We start from the raw sequence: 24,147 nt of genomic DNA, 5'->3' as shown, positions 1-24,147 counted from the left end.
AATAATACATACAACTTTTATTGTATTTTACAATCCCAGTAGCTACTTTTACCAAACACTAATACTAATTATTCACTACTTTGACAGCTTACTGTTACCCGCTACTATTAATCGCTATCCGCTACTCAATCGCTAAACGCTCCGCTATCGTTAGTTTTGCCGAACAAGACCAACTGAAACATCGTTGATGATAATTTGCGATTAACTTTTACAAGGACAAGTCTACAACAAAGCCCAATCCTATTAGGCTATTAGCCCATCTACCCAAGCCCCTCTCGTCACACTCTCTCTCTCTGGATTCCGCTGCTCACCTCAGCAGTAGCAGGCTAACCAGAAACTCAAAATCCCCAAAACAAACGAAAACACCATCATCAAATTACACCAGAAAACCAAGCTTTACAAATATCTTAAAAAGATTAGCCATGGCGAATTGTTTGCAAGTACCCATGGCTTCGTGCTCAATATCGTCGTCTTCAACCTCAGCTAATTCTAGCACACCAAGTTTCCGAACATTTTGTTCGATGAAACCCAGAAATTCTGCTAGAATTCCCATGCCCCCAGTTAATCCTAAAGACCCGTTTCTTAAGAAACTCGCTTCGGTTGCTGCTAATGCTCCCGAAACGTTTCTTAATAGGCCTCTTGATTCTGATACCCCGCCTTATTTGGATTTGTTCGATTCTCCCCAGCTCATGGCTACTCCTGCTCAGGTATCATTTCCTAATGCCTATTATTCAAATACGGAAATTATTATTGGGTATTTGAATTTTTCATGTGGGTAATTGTAGTAGTTGATTACAAGTTAACAACTAATTTGGTGTTTTTGCTTTATTTTTGGGTGTTTGTTGATTGAGTTTTTATGGGATTTGTGTGTTTGAGATTTTAGTATTGACTATCCAGGGTATGGTAGATGAATGTGATGCTGATTGCGTCCATTACATATTTTCTTTCCCAAGGTGGTATTAATTGGAAATGGAATTATGAAGGAAATCGAATTGTAAATGCCACTTTAGAAGAGATTGTTAATGGGGAGAAGCTATTATAAGCGATTGAATTGAAGAGGATTGCTTTTGTGGTTACATATTGTAAGTGTAGTTGTTATGAGAATTGAGAAGTTTTCATACCTAAACGGGGATTGGTAGTGTCATTGCTTACATGGTTTTGTTATGGTGTGCAGTAGGCATATATGACACCAAATTCAAAACCAAATTGGTGAAAACTTGCCAATCAGGAGCTTTAAGTGGTTATGCATTTGTAAGCATGAAACTCTTAATGGTGCAAGACTGCAAGTAATAAGGAACGGGGGAAGCATAAGCTAGGAGTGATTTTTAAAGAAAAGGTTTCGAAATAGTCTTAGATCTTGTTAATGGTTAGTGGAGCTGGAGATTAATTGGTAACCTGGAATCTGGATGATTAGGAAATGATCGGGATGCTGCTGCTCTCCATGTTGCTCATTACTATGATTGTTCTCTTAGTTATTTGTTACGGTTCATTGAAATACACACTCATAAATTTCTGCTCGTTGTTTATGTCGTAGTATGAGCTCGTTGTTTAGTAACTTTGTTTCTGCACTTAATGAAGACTGCTAATGCTCAGAGTTTTCTCTCCCACAGTGTTTATTATATGTTTCTTGCAGTTTGGTTCTTTTATTGGGGAATGAAGGTGCATGGTGGCACAAAGGCCTTTATGCTTATTGCTAGAGCATAAGGGTCTGGAAACAAGTGTTATATTCTTTCTTAAATTGTATGGTGTGTTAGTAGTTTTATTCTAAATGATTATGCTGGGCTGCTGGGGACTTCATTGTTGTATTGGTCTCATCAACTGATCCAAATTAGCATAATTTTCTGTATTTTGCTTGTTATTCTGGAGATCTGCTGACTCAATACACTTGCTTGATTTGGAACAAGGTGGAAAGGTCTGTTTCTTACAATGAGCACAGGCCAAAGAGGCCTCCACCAGACTTGCCTTCTTTGCTTCTCCATGGAAGAATTATTTACATAGGAATGCCGGTAAGTTTTATTGTGCATTTATTTCTTTTTGTCGAGGATATTTATTTTGGAATAGGTATATTGTAGTGTATGATTTCAAGAACAATGATGTATAAATTGAAGTTTGAGAATTTGTATTGTGAAGTAGGCATGTCCTTTTTTTTGACTTTTCCTGGTTGCTATAGCTTTAGGAGATTATTATGATCATAATGCATATTGCGTGTGATGATATGAATTAAGGTAGAGGAGTATATAGCTGTTGACAACTACTCATCATGGTAGTACATTGGAGCCCTTTCAGGATGCCATTCTATTTCCGAGGTGTTAACTCATTGGATAATTTTGTGTTGTGGTAATAGGCAATATTGGTGGCAGTAGCTTTTAATTGAATTTTGGATATAAAGCTAAAGTGCTTCTTAGTGAGTTTTTGCTTAATTTTAGCATGTGTTGTTGGCCTTGGAACATTTTTGTATGATCAAGTGGTGCATAAATGTGCTGCTGGTGGACGTGGTCAACAAGGTAGTATTGAGGTACAGAGGTAGCTGTAGTTTTGTGCTATAGTTTAAAATTACCATGATGACATGTTGCCAGTAAGGTCATTTCTCGATGCTGGATATAATAGTATATTGTGAAGGATCTGTTTTATGATGTTCCCTTTAGAGAGGTGGTTAGTTTTAATGCTGAATAAAGCAAAGTAGTGTTTGATGTGAAATCACGAATTGTTCCTTGAGGATCTTGTTTGAATTCTGCTGATGTCAATCTTTTTGGTGTGTGAAAAGATGCAAGGGAAAAAGAGCAAGTATGTATTTACTCTAAATTGTACCTTTGTGTGCTCCCGCCCCTCTTTTTCCTGCAAGTATTGTAAACTTATCTGTTTGCATTTTGCACTCTTATGCAAGTTAGATGCATATGCTGGTGATATTGATTTAAAAAAGTGTTTGGTTGCCAGTTGGTTCCTGCTGTTACGGAGCTTGTGATTGCAGAACTGATGTACTTACAGTGGATGGATGCGAAGGAACCTATATATATTTATATTAATTCTACTGGTACCACCCGGGATGATGGTGAAACGGTAAGCTAAAATTTGGTTTCCTTGTATTTGGGGCAATCTATTTTGATTGTACGAGGGTTTCGGTAGTATGTCTTGAGAATGGTGTATTAAATGACCTTATATTATAGGGTGTTAACATAGCTTCTTCTCAGAAATGCCCCCCTATGTTATTGGATATATAATGAAGAATAAAGAAAGAGCAAATGGAATCTTTATTTTGTATTTGTCTGAAATGTTACCGTTGAAAGAAAATAGGTATGTTTTTTGATGTATTTGTTCATCTAGGATTTTTCTATTGCGTTCTAGTCATATACATGCCTCACATTTGATCTCTCTTGTTAAACCCCCTAGCTTATGTAGTAATTGAAATGATGCTATTTGAGTGAGCTATTGTTTGTCAGCCCACTGGTTAAATAGTTCTTCTTGCTTCTTTCCTGCTTTCTGTTTGTTTTGTGAACATACTTCCATGTTCCATCCTGATCATTCATTAGAAGTGTCTTGGCTTTCTGGTCCTTTGATACTTCAATTTGGGGGAAGAAAATTGTTAAATTATGACGGTTATTCTTCTGTACAGTGCATTAAGGATTTTTTAAACCCTTCTCTTTCTGCTGGGATTGGTACTAATTGATGAGTTTTTTTTAGTGGCTTTCTATATTTATTTTCTGGAACATAGAGCATTAGAGCTTATTGGTGTATTTGTTTTAATTTTCAGGTTGGAATGGAAAGTGAAGGTTTTGCTATCTATGACGCAATGATGCAGCTAAAGAATGAGGTAGGTTCCTCTGTCCATTTGCTTCTGCTGGATTTTTACACCTCTTGACACCTGGATTATTATGTAACTTCTTGCTCATGCTACTCATGAGCATTAGTAAAAAGGATGATTTATACTCGTAGGATTGCTTCTAGTCAAGCAGGAGTTGAGCTTGTGTCAGCTTTGTGTCAGGTGGCAACTTCTTTGACTTACTTACCTTTCACACTCGACATACAGTCCCATTGTAAGCCGAGTCAGGCTCCCAAATGATGCTTAAGTCCAACCATTATGAGATACAATGGTGTCAATTTAGACAAAAAGGGGTTTGCAGCTATACAATTTAGGGTTGACTTATAGGATGCTTTGTTGGATGTGTAGTGTCACTGTAAAGTACAGGATAAAGAACGAAGAAATAAGGGATCAAGTATTCTAGGTGAAATGCGATAAATGAGTTCTAAATGGTGGCATCTGGAATTGCGGATGCGATTGGATTGCTCGAATGAATGGTAATAGAAGAAGAGATAGACCTACGAATAATTGGGACAAGATAATCGAATAGGATATGATCGTTTAAAGACTACAGAGGACATGGCTTTTGGCAGGAATATGGGCTGACCCGAAGTAGGGGGTACTCATCCATCCCAAATTTAAGTTTGAGGGTTAATGTACCCGGCCCCTTTTATTTTTTCTCTAATGCTCTATTAGTAGACGTGCCTTCAGTTTTCACCATTTCTAGTAGTTATGACTTATGAGGGCGTTTACTCCTTTCCCCCCTTTTTAAGTACGCTTATTTCTGTCATTTGTTTTAGTGCTGGTGATATTATTTTTGTCCACTACAGTTGTAATCACCATCATTACCTCTACTAACACCTCTAGAACCAATGATATTAGCGTATACTCCATTCGTCCCTTATTGTTTTCCCCATAAGCAAAATGTGCTTTATTAAGGCTTGGACCAAATACAAGAAGACTGGGTGTCTTTGTCATTTTTACTTTTATGAGTGTATGCAAGTTGGGTAAATGGTGGGGACCTGTTACTATATAAGGAAATAATACAAATCTTTAAGGGATGAGCCAAAATAGAATATGGGACAAACAAATAGGGACTGAAGGAGTAATATAATACTAGATTACTAGTCTGATTAAATTAATTAGTACTATCACTTTCTATTATTTAGCAGATTGGCTAGTAGCTTAGTACTATTCCCAGAGGAAAAAGTATCCTTCAGAAACATAAATTACATTTTCATACTTTGTGGGCTTTTTGGATACAAGCTTCCTTCAAGTTCCTACTGCATGCGTGCACTGACCGGTAAAGATTTTTCATATGGATCTTTCTAGACCTTGCTCTTAAGCGGGAATCTCATTGGGCTATTGAATATCTGATTTAGAGGCTAGAAGAATAAACTAGGTGGAAATGGGTTGTGGAGGAATTGAATCGATTCAAACCATTACTTCGAAGAATTTGTTTAGCTACATTTTATTTTCAACCCTTACTTAGCAGCTACATGCCCTAATCCTTTATGTCGTCTCTCGCTCACCCCCATCCTCTTTCCCTGTACCTATCGAGTATCGATTTCTTGAAGCTTTCTGTCTCCTCTTGCTTCTTTCTCTTCTTTGTTGTAATTTTAACCATACTTCATGGTTCTCTCTTTCTCACTTTTATAAACACCAAAGATCACTTTACACACAGTTCACCTCCCCTCTAACATCCATTAAGGATGGATGTGGCCCTTCCTTGAGCGGATCTACTTAGGGATAGTGGCTCTTAGACTTTTGTGGATAGAGAAAGATTGGTGATGGGAGCAAGGTGTATTGCTAGAAACTATGAAGTGTAAGGCTTTGTCACTACTTACTACTGTTACTACTGACTATGTATAAATCACGTACTCTTTAAGTTTTTTTTTTGTGTAGACAAGATTCTTTAAAACGCACTTCTTGAAGTCCTTGCCCAAAATAGAAAGGGGCAAACTTAATTGGAACGGATGAAAAAGGTAAGGGGACACTTTAAATTGGGACGGGAGTGTGTAATTTAGTTTTTAGTAGGATATCATCCTCTGTTCTCATTTCTCCACCTTTTCCCCGCTTTTATATGTGATTATTACCACTTTTTTTAACAAGGATTAATAGTCTATAACCGTGTAGTTATTACTTCTACTTTCATCACCGTTGCTACTATTACTTTGATTTTTACAAAGGTGGCCTTGATGTTTGGTGAAGTTCTCCTTGTAAGAGCCAGAACTTACGAATTCTTAACTCATGTATTTTTATGAAATAATGGGAAGGAGTAAGAAGGGATACAACCCAAAATGAATACAATGCTCTATTAAAAGTTATTTATGTTTCTCTTACAAATACTCCCCCCCCCCCCCCCCCCCTTCCCCTTTAATTGCACCATTTGGGTTGGGCACACACATTAAGAGAGAAAATATAAAAAATACCCATGATAACAAACAAAAAAAGAGAGAAAAGATTAGGTAATAAGAGTAAATATAAAATGTGCTACGGTTGTGACAATACGGGGGCGTAATTGTCCCTTGATTGACTTGATCTCGAAGAAAATTAAATCGATTTATTAATATGCTTACTTCTCCCGTGTTGTACTGATTTTTTAGCACGTTTATTGCCGACACGTTATCTACAACGACTGTAGTAGGTCCTTCTTGAACTTTATCTAGTTCTTATTTTGCCTATATATTTTGCTTTACAACCTGACAATGCCACTACTTTTTTGCGTTTTAGACTCCAAGTAAAAGCAGTTAAACCTAACCAAACCAGACAATGTTGCTTCATCTCCATAAGAATAGAACATTCTTAAATCTAAGGTACCTTTAATATATCTTGCTATTCTCTTTGTAGTGCACCATGAGATTCTTTAGTGGCTCCAATATCAAGCTTGGTGATATTTGAGTATCTCGAACTTCCAACTAGACTCTTGTATAAACTTGGATCAATTAACTTCCCTTCTCCAACTTTTGTCAACTTTAACCCTGTCAGGAGTGCTTATGGGTTTTCACGAGTCCATTTTTAACATCTCAAAATCCCATTTGCATATTTCTTCTATGAAATAAAAATTCCATCTTCATGCTGCTTCACCTCTATGCCAAGAAAGAATCTCATTAGCCCACAATTTGTTATTGTCATTTCAAACTTCTTGAACATCCCCGCCTTAAAATAATCAAACATATTGTGAGTATTTTCGGTGAATAATTGATCATCAACATAGGCTAATTACGAGAATATTTCACCATTCTTTTTCAAATAAACTGCATGTTCATATGGACATTTGTAAAACCATTTTGTATGACCATAAATAGCCTTTCTTAGACGATACACTTTATGTTCTTCTCCCTTCATCACAACCCCTTATGGTTGTTGCACATATACCTCTTCTTCCAGAATGCCATTTAAAAATGCAGACTTGATATCTAGTTGATAAATCTTCCATTTATGATGTGCTGCAAGTGAAATTAGCATTTTCACGGAGACTAGACTAGTTACACTTTACACGAGTAAATACTTCTTCATAATCAACACCGTAGTTTTGTTTATAACTGTTTGCTACAAGTGTTGCCTTGTATCTTTCAATGCTTCCATCTGCACCTCTCTTGATGTTGTATACCCATTTTACTCCTACAACCTTTTGGCCCTTTGGCAGAGTATCCAGTTTCCATGTATCATTTTCCTCTTTTGAATGCATCTCCTCTTTTCATAGCAAATCTGCATTCCTTTACTCCCACAACTTTCTCGAAATAGATGGGTTCATGGTCTACTCATAGGCAAAATAAATTAACTTCGTCAACTTCATTTGTCTCTTCATTCTTTGGCTTCTCATCTTAACAGGTCCTCTCAACGTCGAGGTTGATCCTCCATATGTAGGACAAATTGGATTCTCATGTTTGTGTGATGAAGATGCCATAGGTCGAGTATTTTCGAAACTCATTTGTGTAGTCTTATTTTTGTTGTATTCTTCAAATACATTTTTTTCCTTTCCTTTTATCTTGATTATCCCTTTTCCATGATTCTCCATCGCTAAATATTACATCTCTACTCAATCCAATCCATTTCCCAGTAATTTGATTGTAGAGTTTGTAAGCTTTGGATTATGTACTAGTATACCCAATAAAGATGCATGTTTACCAATGATGTTGAATAATGCACTATGGAGAAGATCGGAGGATCTGTTTGGAGCAAGTAACCCAACAAACGTGAAAGCCCCAAGTAGGGGGCTTAACCTAAAATTAAGTAGGGGGGTCCCATAAGGACGTGGCTCACATGTAAGGGGGAGTGTTAAGAGTAATTCACATGTGACCAATTGATTTTAGGATGGAACTTGTCTATGTAGCCAAACTCTCCTCCGGCTTAGGCTCGACTCGGCCCAACCCAACCCAACACTCCTGGTATCCTTTCCGTTTTTGAAATACAACAGGCGCTCGTTAGCTATAATGTAAATCCCAAGGTCAGATAACTATGCTATTTTTTTGGTCCAATTATCGAAACTATTACTAAAATAACAGAAAAAGATAAGGGATGAATGACTTTCGGCCGATCCCCCCATAACTAGCATTATTATCTCTATTGGGAACTTATAGTGTGCTTCAGGGATACCTGGTGCATTTATGAAACAGTTTGGGTACCAAGTGAATTTCATTCAACCTGAAGCATCTGGTAAAAATGCCCTTCATTGAAACTAATTGTACCAAACTCTAACTGCTGGCCCTTGGAGGCAGTGAGTTGGGAAGAATGGTGGATTCAGTAATAGGTTGCCAATGTAACGCCTTTCCGTAATGGGCGCTGCCAGCAAGTGCTCATAAGGCAAAACATCAAAAATATTAAATGAAAGGTTTCTGTTACTTAACAAATGATAACATTCCAGAAATTTGCTTTTATTCGAGAAATTTCCTTAACTGAACTTGTGACTTATTTTTATTTTACTTCAACTGTATTTTGTATAACAAATTAACTTTGGCGATTTTTGAATACTTTCTTGCCTACTTTTGTGTGCTAAACAGTCAAGTTTTACTTTTTTCTGTTGATGATAATTTTTTAATGAGCTTACATCTGCTTTCACTTTTTGTAAGCATTTTTTTGTACCATGTTGTATTCCTGAAATTTGGTTATTAGTTTATGTATGCTTATCTCTTTTGCTGCTTTGACATTGTTCAAGTTCAGATACACACAGTTGCAGTAGGGGCTGCTATCGGTCACGCTTGTCTGCTTCTTTCTTCCGGAACCCCGGGAAAAAGGTTTATGATGCCTCATGCCAAAGGTTCGGCTGTTTAAACTTGTTTAGTGGGTTTATACAATTCATTTATCATGCATGAGCTGAACACATTGTTTTCTTAAACACTTCTCAGCCATGATTCAACAACCTCGTGTACCATCTTCTGGGTTATTGCCAGCAAGTGATGTTGCGATTCGCGCAAAAGAGGTAGGTTTACAACTTCACATCATTTTTTCTTTTGGGTGGGGGGGATTCTCAGCAAGAAGTTCAAAGAGCATCATTACCGTCACTAGTGTATAATTTTTACCATATTTTAATTTATGCTTGAAAATTATGCTTGGCTGTGTTTGTTTGTTGTTCCTGGGAGTTTTTGCTCTGAAGCAGAAGTGCCTTTATGAAATTATTCCTGGATATGATCTTAATTTAGTTGAGACACTATTTCTATCCTATTACAATAGTTTCCTAACTCCCTTCTACTGTTGCATATTCCTAGGGAGGCCCTGACTTAACTTAAGGCAGCAAAAGAATTTTAATTTTTACACAATGAAATAAGAGACCTGCATGATGTACCTACGAAACTCCTATGATGTAAAATCATGTAGGATGTATGTGAATGGAAAATGAAAGATGAAAGTGATTTGGGCAAAGAGATGAGCATTATCCTAGTCTTTTATTACTCTAAATCGTCCTGTATTTTAATTCCCATATTCACGAATCACCAAATTGACTCATTGAAATTAATTCTTCGATATGAATGGCTGAATGTTCCCAACTGGTATTGTCATATGGGTCCTATCCAGCAAGTTGTGAGATAGTGAAATATTGTCTCATCACTAATTGATTTGAGCCTGACTCAAGAACGGGAAATAATTATGTGGATAAATGACTTCACCATGATACCAAAGACATACGTACAAAACTAATATATACAAATAATTCCAGATTTAGCATTTAAATCTCGAGAGCTCTTAGTTAAGCCCTTGAAGCTCAATGGCCATCCTCACTCTCTCCTTTTTCTATCTAAGGTCCTATTTTCACTTCCACATTTTCTTGAGCATCAAGGATAACCTTTGTCATAGCTTGCTGTTTGCTTATGTGACTGGAAGTCTGGGACCTGTTAAGGGAAAATATTTAGTTGAAGTATCCAAGTCCTTGTGCTGATGTGGTGACCTAAGCAAAAAAGATTAAGATGTTTGCGGATCCTCTCCATTTTCTAAAATAAATGGATGATCCATTTCTTAAATTGATGGTTGTTGATACATGAAGGGGGAAATAGGGAGGTGTTCTTTTATTTAACTAGCCTAGGTGTCATCATCTTAAGATAGGAAATGGATGAAAATAAAGGGAATATGTTATGATGCAATCTTTATTGGATTGAGTCATCACATCATCATCATGATGTTGGTGACCCTGGGACTGCCTTTTAAAAGGATCTAAAACACTCTTTGTATCTGACTTCATTATGCTACAATGATGGGAGGTGAACTAAAGTCCGAGAAGGGTGTAGAAAAGTACTTTTTATTTGATTGGAATTTTATGCTTGGGAGCTGGTGGAAATTTGATCTCATTGAGTTGCAGGTAATTATAAACAGGGACACTCTTGTGAAACTATTGGCCAAACATACAGAAAACGTAAGTATTTCATTGTTTAATACTCCAGCTGTCATTAGTTCATTACACTACAAGTTGTATGAGAGGCATTAATTCAATCATTTGGCTTGGTATATTTGTTATCAGTCTGAAGAAACTGTTGCTAGTGTGATGAGAAGGCCATTTTATATGGATGCAGTCAAGGCCAAGGAATTTGGTGTCATAGACAAGGCAAGTTTATTCCTGACTACAGCCTTTTAAAGTTCTTGTGGTTCTTCTATTTTTTGCTTCCATCATTAGGTTTTTTCTCCAATCATCTTAATAGAAAGAAAAAAAGTTTGATGTATGAATATGCTGGTCCTGTCACAGATTCTTTGGCGAGGCCAAGAAAAAATTATGTCTGATGTTTCTGCACCCGAGGACTGGGACAAGACTGCTGGAATTAAAGCTATTGATGCAATATGACATTTTTATCGCTGTTCTTTATACTTATTGGTAAGGGTTTTATGTCATGGGTCTTCCTATTCTTTGAACATTGTAGTTGAATCATCCGTATGCGTATGCTCATGTTGGAGGCTTTGATTTGAGCTGAGCTTACATTTGGTTGTGAAAAAAAGGATCAAGAAACAGGAGGATTTTGGTTATGGTGTTCAAGATTTTTCCCTTGGCCCCTCTGCTGGTTCAAGCTACTTAGTAGCAATACTAGCATGTAATGGTATGAAGAAGAGGAATTAAGGACAAGAAAGTACCCCTCCCTCAAAATTTATTTGCCATGAATACTATTTTTGGACGTACGTGAAAGGTTGTCACCTGTCTTGAAATAGTAATTCTTTATGATTCATGATTAGATTTCTTAAATATTCCTACTTAAGGGATGCCCATTGATACAAGCAGGAGAGGAGAAATTGGGGGACTCGCGGGATAGGGGAGGGCATGGGAGTGAATTAGTGACACATACAATGGGTCTTTCATGAATTCATATACTCATCTTATACAATAGCTAAGTTTAAAAGGGTGAAGCAATATGACCATATTTTCTTTTGGTGGGGGTGGGGGGCAGTAGACTAGTAGGGCATGGCCGCATGGGAGTGACTTGATTACAATTTACAAAGGGTTAATTCGTGAATTCATGTCTTATAGCTAAATTTGAGGGGGTGAAACATGACAATTATTTCCTTGGGGAGGGATAGTTGTTATTTCTCCGAGTATCCCGTTACTCTAATAAAACATGCCATTTATTTTTGTTTCATGTTCTATGCTGTACCCCCATGAGTTTACATAAGAGAACCTGGATGTGGACATGCGATATCATGTTATATGTTCTATCCCCATGAGTAATATATACGAAAGGTGTCATATTTGGTGCAAGTTAAGTCAGATAAAACACCTCATTCCTCCATACTACATAGTATTTCTTTTTACAAATTAGTCTCCATTGTTATTGAAGGTACTTTCTTCGTAGTGGTAATCCGAGTATATGCAATTAACACTATGATCTGGAAGGATTTTCTTCTTTCATTCTGTTGAACGTGTGCTGGTTTCAGATGTTTGCTGATAACAATGCCACTAGGATTTAGCAGAGCATGAAATGGCGCGTAGTGGCTTGTGGTGGCAATGGGCTTGTACCTATATGATCTGAGAAAAATTTCTGGAGAAGCAAGATATAATCAACGAAGTCTTGTAAAAGCCTAACTCTATTTATTGTATGACAATGGCTATGTACATTGCAAATTGATTCGAAGATAGCCAAAGTGATGGTAGTGATATGTTACAGTTTCAAATGAAAGGTTTTGGAACTCAGACAGCTTATGAAAAGCTTTCTTTGTAGATTTCAGAACTTATGTATAATCGCATCATTTGGTGTTTTAAAGTTGCAATTTCTTGATTTATACTAATGCCTCGACAATATCAAAATTACCACGTTTTACCAACAACTGCCTATCCTATAAGGTCCACACTTCGAATGGTACTCTGTATTAAACATGGGTTTCTCTCAATTATTATGCATCATAACATAAACTAAATCACATTTCATTTTTATCTCGTCCTCTCTTTCGTGTATCAATTTAAAACAAAATTGACTTCGTCACTATTTTTTTTAATATAAGGTAAGAAAACTAGGTTAAGACCTAAGGATAGACAAATCTAAAGCATCTTTATGGACGATGAGGAAAATTGAAGGATTAAAAGAAAAGAGAGTGACAAATTCGGTAAAGAAAGTTCAATCGTCTCCATGTGGTCCGCTGCTTGATTATCTTCTCGAAACTGGTGTTGAATTCCAACATCTTCTATCTTTAAGAGGTTTAGCTCTGCATTTGAAATCAAGTTACTGATTTCCCATGGAACTTGCTACACTCATTATGTAATTGATCACCGTCATATTACCTCCCTCAATGTTGAGGTTCTTGCAATTAAGAAAAAGCGCGATTTTGGTTCCCTCGCGGCCTTAGCTTTAAATAAACCGTCCTTATCATCTCTTAAAGTAAAACGTGCACCTGCTTTATCATTGTTCTTTTTACTTCGGTTAAAATTTAAATTGTAGTAGTTTTGGAGAAGAAGATCCCATAAAACTTCTTTTGAGATGTGTTCCTGACAAATGGAATTACCCTTGGAAGAGTTTGCACTAGTAGGCTGGATGGTGGTGGAATCTATTGAATTGAACCAAGTTATGAGGAAATTCTGTATTTGGATATAGAGTTGGTGATAGTAATGATCTCATTGCTAAAAGAAACTAAATTTTTGCAAACCAAATGAACCACTAGGTGACTAGACCGTTGCCAATTAAGTTATCCCAAAGAAGCTATTGTAAGAGTTCTATCATGTGGGCTGTGGCGTATAAGGATGTTTAAGGTGGAGGGTCACCATCGTCCACAACACACAATATATACTAAAAAAAAAAATTATCGTCCAAAATATAATTAATATTTATAATACAATCAAATACCTACAAAATTATTACAAGGATTTTCTACCGGTTTTATGTAAATGGCAGAAATAAATAACACAATGTAAGAGACCAGGTATTTAATTAACTGGTCTCTTAGACCTGAGTTGAATACAAATTCAGTATGTTACTCAATTTTAAGGGGTGGGTTATGTTTTTAAGTATTAAGAGACCGGCTCTATGATATATTAGGTCTCTTAGACCCCAGCTGTATTGGTTTTTTTTTCTTTCAAAATTTACTCTGTAGTTCCGCCCCATGATGTGGGGGTATGTTGCCCAAATTTGATCATCTTCCATTCCATCTTAGATTCATAGGCTATGCTCGATCCTTCCATTCCATAATAGTGGATCGATTTTCTTTTTTGATGTTCTCCTATAAATAACAATGACCATGATGTGAGAATTATGCACACATGCTTGAAATTTTTCAATGAGAGAGTCACCAAATGGGATAGGGCGTCAAATGCGCATTTAACGTATTTTCTAGATTGGTGCTAATATAATAATGCACGTCAAAATTATGTGTTGGTCGGTACAATTAAGGGTTATTATTACTATAAACCAATGTTTTCATTTTTAGAGCTTCTTATATGTAACCCTTAGAGCTGCATATATCATATGTGCAGAAAACAATTTCTAAATGAAGAAAAATGGCACAAAATGATTATATACTTGTATTTGACTATTCTGGGCAAAATAAAGACGTGGTATACACACCTGTATGGTACTACAGTCTACGGTGTAAAACTGTAAGGTATGGAGACACAAATAAGAGACTAGACTGCATTTCATTCAATAAACCCATTGTACACAAGTTTTGGAGCGATTTCCTTCAATATTGTTTAAAAAACGTCAAATTCCCAAAATGCGCCACTTTTTAACTTAATTCCCACCATACCGTCCACGTCAGCATTAAAACCGGTCTTTTTTTTTTAACGAAGCGACACAAAACCGCTATCTCGGGTAGCGGTTGACTTAAGTAAACCGCTATCTGAGATAGCGGTTTATAATCACGTAGGTAGTACTATTTATAAATGGTTTAAAAAAAAACTGCATCAGCTAGGGGTCGAACCCACGACCTTTTGGTTAGGAAATAAACACTCTATCCGCTGAGCTACAGACACTAATGTTGATAAGTTAAATTTAGAAATGTTTATAATTAATATTAATAAATGGTTAAAAAGAAATAAACTCATCAGGTAGGATTCGAACCCACAACCTCCTGCGTAGAAACAACACACTCTATCCACTGAGCTACAGACACAATTGATGTCATAAGAGGTTACTTCTAAATTATATTTCTATTTAAACTGTAATTCATGTTAAAAATAATTTACAATTAAGTAAACCGCCATCTGAGATAGCGGTTTTGTTTTAATACAAACCGCTATCTGAGATAGCGGTTTTGTTTTAATACAAACCGCTATCTGAGATAGCGGTTTATAACATTGAACCGCCATCTGAGATGGCGGTTTGCTTTAAAACGAAACCGCTATCTCATATAGCGGTTCAATGATGAACCGGAAAAAAAAATTTACTTCTCTTTCTCCCTTGCTTACGTGGACGGTATGGTGGGAAATAACTTAAAAAGTAACGTATTTAGGGAATTGTTGGATCTTTATGCAATATTGAAGGAAATCGCTCCAAGTTTTGGCCAAATGAAAATATTAGACATTTATGTCAACGAGACTATTTTTATTGTAAGTTGTAACTTGCAAGATATAACTAAGTAGACCAACTAAATTGACCGATGCATGAACCCCAAGCGACGACTGTCAAATAGGGGTCACCGATCGGTTACGTGTCAGGTATAATCGAATAATATTTTGTGCAAGATTATCGTGTTCGTGTGAATTGAATGTGTAATTTTTTCGAGTCACTTTGATTATGGTTGAATGTCGGTTAGATCGGATCAGCTTTTGACAACACTGGCCAACCCCTTCCGTCCCAAGCAGCCGTAAAACAAATTGAAACAGGAAAGAGAGGGAAACCAGCATTTTCTGGGAGGGGAGGGAAGATTCCCGCAAAAACAAAAGATAAGAAATGAGGTACCTTTCTCTCTCCTCCTCCATCAAAGTGGCGCTACTCTTCTCTCTCTCCTTCACTGCCACTTCCACTTCTTCACCATCCTTGTTCTTCTCCAACCCTAAACCATACTTCCCATTTTCTCTCTCCTCTCGTCATCTTCACAAAGCCACAGCTGCGGACCTTCTCTCTCTCCTCGGCCCCGAGGATCAAGCCTCCAATGTCGACCCGATTGAAGCGAAACAACTCAGGTCTTGTCTCAAATTCCTCGTTCCTTTCAATTTAACGTCAATTGAGGATGATGTTGTTTCGGTCAAACGGAGGTCAATGGTTGGTGTTATTGGTCAAAGGAGAGAGATTGAAGAGGATGAGCTGATTCGGTGGCCTCCTTCCTCGGTTTTGGACCTCGCTCGGCTTTCTTTTGATTATGGTGGTGATCCTGGTGTTATTCACCACGCCCTAGATCCTACGATCATACCTGTGAGTTTTTTTTTATCTCTTGAAGTTGAATCATGAATTGAAATACTCCTTTGTATAGCTCGGATTATAGAAAAAAAAAGGAAATTAGGTATTATGAACTCAAGAATCAGAAATCAATTAATGAACGTGTTAGGATTTATATGGCTGTTTGATTTGATTTAGGAGCTTAATGCCGCTACCTAATCTTTTCAGAATGAACTCAAGAATCAGAAATCAAATAGTATAATGTGTTAGGATTTATATGGCTGTTTGATTTGATTTAGGAGCTTAATGCCTCTAACCTAATCTTTTCAGAATGAACTCAAGAATCAGAAATCAAATAGTATGTAGAATATCATTAAGATTTTGATTTTATCCTGAATGCCAATTATATAGCTCTAAGACTCTAAGAAATCAAATTTTATGCAGAATTCTGTACAATGAATATTGAACTTGTGTTGATGATGATTCAGAGTAGAACAAAAGGTTTGCACATTTGAAAACTAGATGAGCAATAAGAATAATAAGAATGCTCATTTGGTTTCCAAGTAGAGTTGTCAAACCAGGTGTTTGGGTCGGATTCGGAATCATGTCGATCAATATAGATTGTCTCGGGTTTGGTCGGTTTTTTATAGCTCTATTTCCGAGTTCCAAATAATGATCAAAAACGTAGTTTTTGCTCATTTAAAAGTAATTAGGAAAAGTTGGGGGTATATACGAACATATCTGTGCCATATTCCCATGTGTATTATTTGTGCTGGAGGTATAAAAGTTCTTGGAAAACCTGAAAGAAGAATTCTTTGTTAAGTTTGTGATTTATTTTCCCTCCAAAACTGCAAATGAAACTTTCCCTACTTAGAGAGTTAGAGTAGGTCTGGTACAAGAAAATGTTTAGTTTGACTAGACTGGTCTTTCATGTGATACTGGGTTGCTTTGATGAGTGATGTTACGCGGATATGGGACTTTTAATAGGATAGAGTAACTTTAAGATAATGTAGGTCGTGGGGAGCGAATTAGTCCTTATTCTATACGGAATACAAAGTACAAAAAACAGCTGTCTTATGTAACATTTAAGTGAGTTACCTGATTTGTTTTGCTTGACATGAACTTAGGAAGCTAGGTGTTTCTCTCATGTGTGCAAGAAGAAAAGTAGTCTTCATTTCCGTACCGCATTTCACTTTCTTTTCCATTTAGCTCCGATCCATTTTGCTAGTGCTGCTCCATATACTTGCTTGAAACTCTGGACGACCTTGCCATTAATATTATGATTTCAGAGTCTAATAATGCTAGTGTAATAGGTGCCTGATGTTGAAGGGTCGAAGAAATCTAGGTGTGAGCTCACCAGAACTCCCTATGGCTGGCACTTCATAAACGATGTTTGTACAACGGAACTATAAATCTTTAGATCTTTATCACTACTATTTTTTTCTCTTTTCTTCACAGAATTTATGAGATATTTCAATTTGCAGGAGTTAAATGCTTACCTTGTTTTCTTATTTGAAATGATTGCTTCCCGGGGTCCAAGTGTGGGGCTGAATGTTTCCTTAAATCGCTATGACTTCTTCCATGGTCATCTCTTTCTTGCCAAAGATACTGGAAGACTTGGAATATTGTAAGTTAAAGCCCTTATCCAACTATACTTTTTAAGAAATGAGCACAGTAGGAAGGTCAATCTGTCCTGTTTCTTACTTATAGCACAGTGGATATACAAATTAAAACTATAAATGGTTCCGCACTGTGATGCTCGTTAACTTTTCACGGTGAATTTGTTAATAACAAAATGTACAGCTCTAACTTTCTTTGACTTGGTGGCTTTCCATGGTCGATGACTATGTTTTTAAGCAGTTATGACAAAACCAAACTTTGAATAGATAAGCAATCAAATAATACTAACAGAATCTTTACACATGGCCTAAACATTGAGCATTAAGACAGTCTCACACTCAAAATATGTGGATTCTTTCTGCAATTGTGGTAATTTTTTCGACTATAGAAACACATCTTCAATTACATGTATTTTGGGGTTTACTATAACAATACTATTTAACTTTTTAAATTTATCGTATAAATGGCGAAACATGCATTAAAAATTTCATATCCCAAACTCAGAAAATCATTATCTTGTTTGATGATTAAGCTTCTCCAGAACTTTTATCCACCTAACAAAATTGTTAATTGTGTATTCTAAGTGTAAACAAGTGCAAACTGCAAAGAGAATATCAGGTTGCTGCTAAGCATCGATTTAAGGATCAAGAGCATTTTAGGTAGTTGCGTTATGATTCAGTTATGAGTACCTTACATTATAAGCTAGTTAGTTAGTAAGAGGAAAACCTCTGTACACAGAGCAGATTAGAGAGAGGAAGGGCGTGTTGAGTATAGAGAAAGCTAGAGAGAGATTCTGTTATTGAGGGAGCACTATCCTCTCAAATGTTGGCTAGGTTGTTACCATTGATTTCCATCTTAATTACCATCAAATACAATCATAAGTTCATAACTTGCTAGTCCCCCTAATCTAATTAAGGTTTACTTTATTAATTCTTCTTAACCTTCTTCTTAATTCCCTAAAATCTACTGCTCTTGTGAGAGAATAGCTAAGGATGATCTTGATTCATAGAAGTTGCATCTAAATAGTGCTCTCATTGGATTTGTCACTCTCAAAGCAAAGGGTTTTTATCATTAGGTCATCTAACCAACAAGTATAGAAGTTGTTGTGTAATTTCTAATTCAGTAGAATGAAGAAAGAGTTTTCTTGAGCATGGATACATTCATAATGACAGTGGAGAAAGATTTGTTTCTTTACTGCTGAGTGCTGACTGACACCAATTTGGGCCTTCAAGATCTAATTCTAGCATGTTTTGCTTTGTGACTAATTCTAATTTATCGGAATGTGTAATTGTTTTGGATGATAAGTTTCTTTGTTGGATTGTTTCTATTTCAAATCAGTATATCTTAGAGTAGTTCTTCTGTCTCCTTGTTCAATTGCATACTTCCGTTCATTGTTGTTTACTCCCACCTATGCTACAATTTATGTTACTGGAATCTTGGACTCTTTATTACACCTCAAGTATCCATGCATGAAACTTGACACTTGACACACTCTTGACACTTTTTTTGGACATGAACATGCAATATTTTCATAATATGGCCAAGTATGGACCTAGAACGTGAGTAGCTGAGTCTCAATAACATAGCAATATTCAAATTGATGTTTCCATGATTCCATTTGCATAACTCTCTATATGATTCTTTTCTGTTTCCATGAGTTTTGTTTGACGGCATGTTCCTCCTTTTTTATTCTCACTTAATGTTGTTTGGTTGTGATCTCTGGAGAGTGGCTTTAGGATTACATTTAGTATGATTGTGTTTTGACTTGTGTATTTTCTGGTCTCTTGGAGGAGTGCGTAGGAGAAGATGGGTTTTTTAATGTAGCTTTGACATTTTGTTTTTGTTGCACAAATTAGTGGGTGGAGGAGACCTACCTACCTTTTGGTGTAAGACCACAATCTAGGGTATTTCATCTAGGTCACTTTCTCACTATCATGAAGTCTCGTTCAATTGGATGAAGCCCCTCACGACTTGCTTCAAGAACATATGAACGTCTCTTACAGGGTTTAACTGTAAAAATTATTGGTAGGTGGAATATGCAAATATCCCTGAGGTTTAAAGTTGGACAGAATTTGGAGAATTGAACTGTGTCAAAAATTTAGTGGAACGAGAATCTAAGGTTTTTTGTGACTCTAGGATCAAGAAATTGTAGAATTATAGAGATTTTGAAATTGATAAGACATTAATTGAGGGTGAAAGATTGTGGTTGGGTAGCAATTTTGTTGAGAAACTGACTATTTTCACAGACAAATAGAGCAATTGTGTAATGTAGGATACGGAGTATGTATTATGCTTCGTATTAGATTTTGGATGGGAAAACATTTGTAGTTTGCATCGTGGAACACTCTGTATTCTCAGACTCCTTCAGTCAGGGAAACCTGGATTTAACCAACTACGATTTCGGAACTTCTCTAGGAAATACTTATATGTCAGTGATTCCTTTCTAAAATTTTTGTGGGTATTGAAGCTGATAGAAAAGATAGATGCTTCCTTTTCAAGAGTAGGTCAAAGCCATATGTATGTCTTTTCATTTGAGCTTCCAATTGTCACCTTTTTTGGGTTATTTTGGCTGATATGGAGTCTGTTTGGTGCTCTTTGTGCATCATTTGTTTATTTCTGAACTCCTAATTCTGTATTTAGAAACTCATTTCTTTCTCACTTGCTGCATTGTCTATGTACCCAAAAATGTCAGGTTCCATGCCAAGGAATACCCAGCCTATGACAAAAAAGTATTTCCATTTAACATGGGGTATTGCCAAAGAGGTTAGAACTCACTTCGATTCTTGAATGAACCAAATTGTGCCAACATTCTTTTTCTTTTTTATTTTTGAAATTCCATTTCTATATGAGAACAACTTGAAGCTCTACACACCTGAGAAGCTCGAGCTTGATACTATCCACAAACAGACTGTAAACATTACAGAATCTGGTGTACCTGTCAAACTTTAAAATGAATAATTCTACTACAAACCATGGGTTCTTGGAAGTTGGTACTGTGGGGAAGCACGAGCTAAATAATTGAGGCCTAGGAAATCAACGCAGTATTCTTGGGTCGGGAGTATGCCAGGTTAGCACACACATTCAACAGTACACTCCACCATTGGGATATTGAAAATAATACGGAGTGTAATTGTCATACCAGATAACGAGGTGACAGAAAGCTGCAGCTGAGATGAAAACTGCTTTAGACCCTGGAAAAGCTCCATTTCCCAGAGCAAAAATGAGTGACCTGAACCAACTATAGCAACAGAAAAACCTTTAACAACCGAACAAAATGACTAGAAAAGACGAATGAAGTTGTATTATAAAGAAAGAACCCTAGATTCTAGAAACTAAATTGACAAGAAACAACCGTACAAAATGAACCTAGCAAAAGAGTAGTAGGATGCCTATTGCCATTTGCCAGGTTCCTAAAGGAATTGGTGATATTCAAGCGGGAGGGTTAGCTTTAAAAGGTTTGCATTACATTGTCTCTGTACGAAAAAAAATGTGAATGTAGGCCTAATTTGTCTTTTGTTAACTTGTCCAAGAGTGATCTAGCATGTGAATCGGATTTTATTTTAACTTTTGTTGATACTGGATTGGTTGTCAAAAATCCCGACAAAGGATGGGCCTAGTCGTATTCGCAACTTTCAAAGATTTGTATAATCTGATCTCTTAGTTCTCCTAAATCCTGATTGTCAGATGACTTCTCTGACACTATCGACTAAAAGCTTTAGCTATACTGATATTTAGTTGGCTAATATCCAGTCAATTATTTGCAGGATCTGATCTAGCTTACGACAGTACGATGAACTTAAGGAATATTCTTTGGTTGGCTCCAATGCCGAGTAGTTCAAGTGATGCTTGGGTTGCGCCTGGTACGTTCACGTTCCCTGCTTGTTCCCTTATATACGGTGAACCTTATTACATTAAGATCCATGCATAAACTTCTTCATGAATTCAACACCCCAATATCATAGGATTTTGTAATTTTTCTTCTTGTTAAGGAGGGGGATGGTGCCCTCTGGAAACTGAGACAGTGAGACAGCATCACTATGCGAAATTTGAGTATTGCTGTTTCCTGCATTATTTCATTTATTTACAAACACTTACAGTACAATATAAGCTATGTTACCCGGTCTCGAATATCCATATCGGACACGGATATGTGTCCAAGTGTCCGACACAGCTACTTTGTGATAAAATTGCATGATTTTGGTCCAAAATGAATTGTCGAAGTGTCCATACCCATGTCCAAGTGTCGAGGATCCGACACGGGTATTTGAGGTAAAATGAAGAGTCCGGGTAACAGAGAATATAAGTATATAACAGAGGTCGACTAACACTGTAAAACCCAATCATGATTACTGAGTAGGTTTTGATTTTCTTTCCATCAGGTGTGTTGGTTGTTTTGGATTCTCGTCCAGACGGAATTATATACAGAGATCTCATACCTGATTATGTGCAAATTGCACGGACATTATATGAAGGTTTGGGTCTATACAATCTCTTTAACTTGTTGTTTCCAAAGTAGAAGATTCTGTGATTTTAAGTTGTTCTACGGTTCTACCTTTACAGATGATTTTGGAGAAGTTGCTGTAGATGTCAACTACCTAAATGTGGGAGGTACATCCTCCCCAAATTATGAGCTCTTCGTTTGTTAACTTTGATCAAGGTGATATCTCATTCAAGAACAAGGAGAATAAGCTTTCAGATGTAAATTCTATTTTCTGGAGCCTTCATGTTCATTTTTTTTTGCCAGCCTTCCGCTTTCATTTAGGCTGATTGAGTATAAATCTTCGTAATCTGTAATAAAAATACTTGCTTGAGGGCTTGAAGCTCTTTTAGTTGAGAGCTTGTATGTGTATTGTGTAGCGTGTTTAAATTATATGTGAAAGTTTATTCCATTATTCAGACCAGTTATCGACTTCTCAATTATGCAAGTATGATGGAATCAAGCTCACACCTTAGATCCCTTGCGCTTTTAGTGGGATTAAAATTCTTTCTTACTAAGGAGTACGGGGTACAAATTAAGGAATACACAACCTAAATTGTCTGAGATTAAGATTTTCAAGGAAAACACACAACATCATACAAACTACTCCGTGTCAAACAAAGGTGCGCAAGCATCAAAAATATGATTAAGCTGCGAGCCCATTTGTTTGAGGGGTTGGTGATATAGGAGAATATCTAGATGATTTCTTGTAATCAAATATTCAGCATTTAGTTGGTTTTGATTAAGTTTGTTAACACTAACTTGTCGCGGGAAAGTTAGTTAAGAATAATTTCCTTATTTTTCGGAATAGTTGTTAGAATTTGTTAGCTGGTTTGTCAGCTTATAAAACAGATTTCACATTGTATTTGGCAATGAAATGAATACAAAAAAAAAAACTTATTTCTCTACTTCTTTACTTTCTCTCTCCTTCTTCTTCTTCTTCTTCTGAATTCTTCTTCTCTTCTTATCTCTTTCTCTCGTCCAAATCACCAGAATCACCATTAGAGGAGAGCTTCCAGAGCTCCTCTAGCATTGGTATCAAAGCCAACTGCTGCCAAACTCTCTCACTGCGTACAAACTGTCTTGATTAACTATGGCTTCTAGGAGGAAAGTGTTGTGGGCAAAATTACCGTGCTTTCGTGTACCAATGAGGATGTGACACCTGGCACGTATTGCCCCCTAAGCAGAAATCATACGAAGTCTACTCCGGGGCATGAGTATTAATCTAGGTATCTACAATGTATGTATTTAAGTGTGTATAAATATACGTATAAAACCTATACCTGGAAAAGGGCTTAATTAGTATGTATCCCAAGTGAATGACTAAGCACAATAGGCCCAAATAGCCCACTATTGCTAAAAGGGATCAGAGAATTGTAAGGAGAAATGACACGTGTCCTCCTCCCATTCCCCAGCCAATCATGTAAGGGGAATATTAGGTCATTCCCACAAAAACCTAGTACTATAAATATTCCCACTTCCCTAGAAAAAGGGGTCACAATCAATACATTCTAGAGCAATTGCTGCTCTGCCTTCTCTCTACTTTCTCTCTCTATAAAAATACAATCTTGTTTAATCTTTAAAAGTTACCAAGAAACCTCCAAGGTATCTCACCGGAAAAACCCCACAACAGAAAGCAGCCGTCTGTGGGGAGGTACGGTAACATGGAAGATCAACGACAGGACAACGATGCTGGGCGGCCTACGCGAGTAGAGCGGCCACCCCTCGAAAGAGAAATGCCGACTGAACATCATACGCCGGCCACAAGAATCACCGAAGATGCCGCGCGTATATTTGCGGCCGGGCACACCCCTCGTCACACTGCCGAGGTAGAGGTGCTCAGCGAGGAGGACGACCAGGCCAATCGCACCCCTCCTGGAGGACACCTGGATCCTCGGGTGGATACGGTAATAGAGGAGAACCCTGATATGCCTGTCTCTGTGGGTGCTCTTCGGGCTATTTTGGCTGAGTTCCAAGCTGATGTGGGAAAGACAGTTAATGCTGAGGTACAGAAGAGTATGCTGATCTACACCACT

At 37.0% G+C, this 24,147-nt stretch overlaps 2 protein-coding genes across 4 annotated transcripts; both read left to right on the top strand.

Moving 5' to 3' along the window:
- The first annotated feature begins 264 nt into the window (after positions 1-264).
- LOC110798158 (ATP-dependent Clp protease proteolytic subunit-related protein 3, chloroplastic) lies at positions 265-12,490 on the top strand. Of its 2 annotated transcripts, none has more exons than XM_056827233.1 (10): positions 265-707; positions 1,905-2,006; positions 2,935-3,057; positions 3,749-3,808; positions 8,960-9,056; positions 9,145-9,218; positions 10,590-10,643; positions 10,749-10,832; positions 10,971-11,096; positions 12,049-12,490. In XM_056827233.1, exons 1-9 carry the CDS (start codon positions 423-425, stop codon positions 11,064-11,066), a joined length of 975 nt encoding a protein of 324 aa, XP_056683211.1. In that variant the 5' UTR covers positions 265-422; the 3' UTR covers positions 11,067-11,096; positions 12,049-12,490. The 2 variants fall into 2 exon arrangements, with proteins under 2 accessions (XP_056683211.1, XP_021859015.1); XM_022003323.2 differs by having other exon boundaries at positions 266-707; positions 12,146-12,490.
- Positions 12,491-15,511: 3,021 nt separating this feature from the next.
- Positions 15,512-22,535, top strand: LOC110798159 (uncharacterized). 2 transcript variants are annotated; one of them, XM_022003325.2, is made up of 7 exons: positions 15,515-16,050; positions 17,328-17,405; positions 17,499-17,641; positions 20,327-20,397; positions 21,399-21,494; positions 22,014-22,106; positions 22,195-22,535. In XM_022003325.2, the coding sequence occupies exons 1-7, from the start codon at positions 15,589-15,591 to the stop codon at positions 22,278-22,280; spliced, it is 1,029 nt and encodes a 342-aa protein (XP_021859017.1). In that variant the 5' UTR covers positions 15,515-15,588; the 3' UTR covers positions 22,281-22,535. The 2 variants fall into 2 exon arrangements, with proteins under 2 accessions (XP_021859018.1, XP_021859017.1); XM_022003326.2 differs by lacking the exon at positions 17,328-17,405 and having other exon boundaries at positions 15,512-16,050.
- Positions 22,536-24,147: the final 1,612 nt, after the last annotated feature.

This window comes from Spinacia oleracea, chromosome 4 (assembly GCF_020520425.1).
Source record: "Spinacia oleracea cultivar Varoflay chromosome 4, BTI_SOV_V1, whole genome shotgun sequence".
Taxonomy (NCBI): Eukaryota; Viridiplantae; Streptophyta; class Magnoliopsida; order Caryophyllales; family Amaranthaceae; genus Spinacia; species Spinacia oleracea.
Note: the sequence above shows the minus strand (reverse complement) of the source record. Positions and strands in the feature narration are given on the sequence as shown.

What these genes read in the sequence shown, in the direction of transcription:
- LOC110798158 (XM_056827233.1), top strand. Translation starts at nt 423, where the DNA reads ATGGCGAATTGTTTGCAAGTACCCATGGCTTCGTGCTCAATATCGTCG. An exon ending in TCATGGCTACTCCTGCTCAG is followed by an intron (nt 708 to 1,904) that starts GTATCATTTCCT and finishes ATTTGGAACAAG; the next exon opens with GTGGAAAGGTCTGTTTCTTA. An exon ending in TGGCCAAACATACAGAAAAC is followed by an intron (nt 10,644 to 10,748) that starts GTAAGTATTTCA and finishes ATTTGTTATCAG; the next exon opens with TCTGAAGAAACTGTTGCTAG.
- LOC110798159 (XM_022003325.2), top strand. Translation starts at nt 15,589, where the DNA reads ATGAGGTACCTTTCTCTCTCCTCCTCCATCAAAGTGGCGCTACTCTTC. An exon ending in ACTGGAAGACTTGGAATATT is followed by an intron (nt 17,642 to 20,326) that starts GTAAGTTAAAGC and finishes CAAAAATGTCAG; the next exon opens with GTTCCATGCCAAGGAATACC. An exon ending in TGATGCTTGGGTTGCGCCTG is followed by an intron (nt 21,495 to 22,013) that starts GTACGTTCACGT and finishes TCTTTCCATCAG; the next exon opens with GTGTGTTGGTTGTTTTGGAT.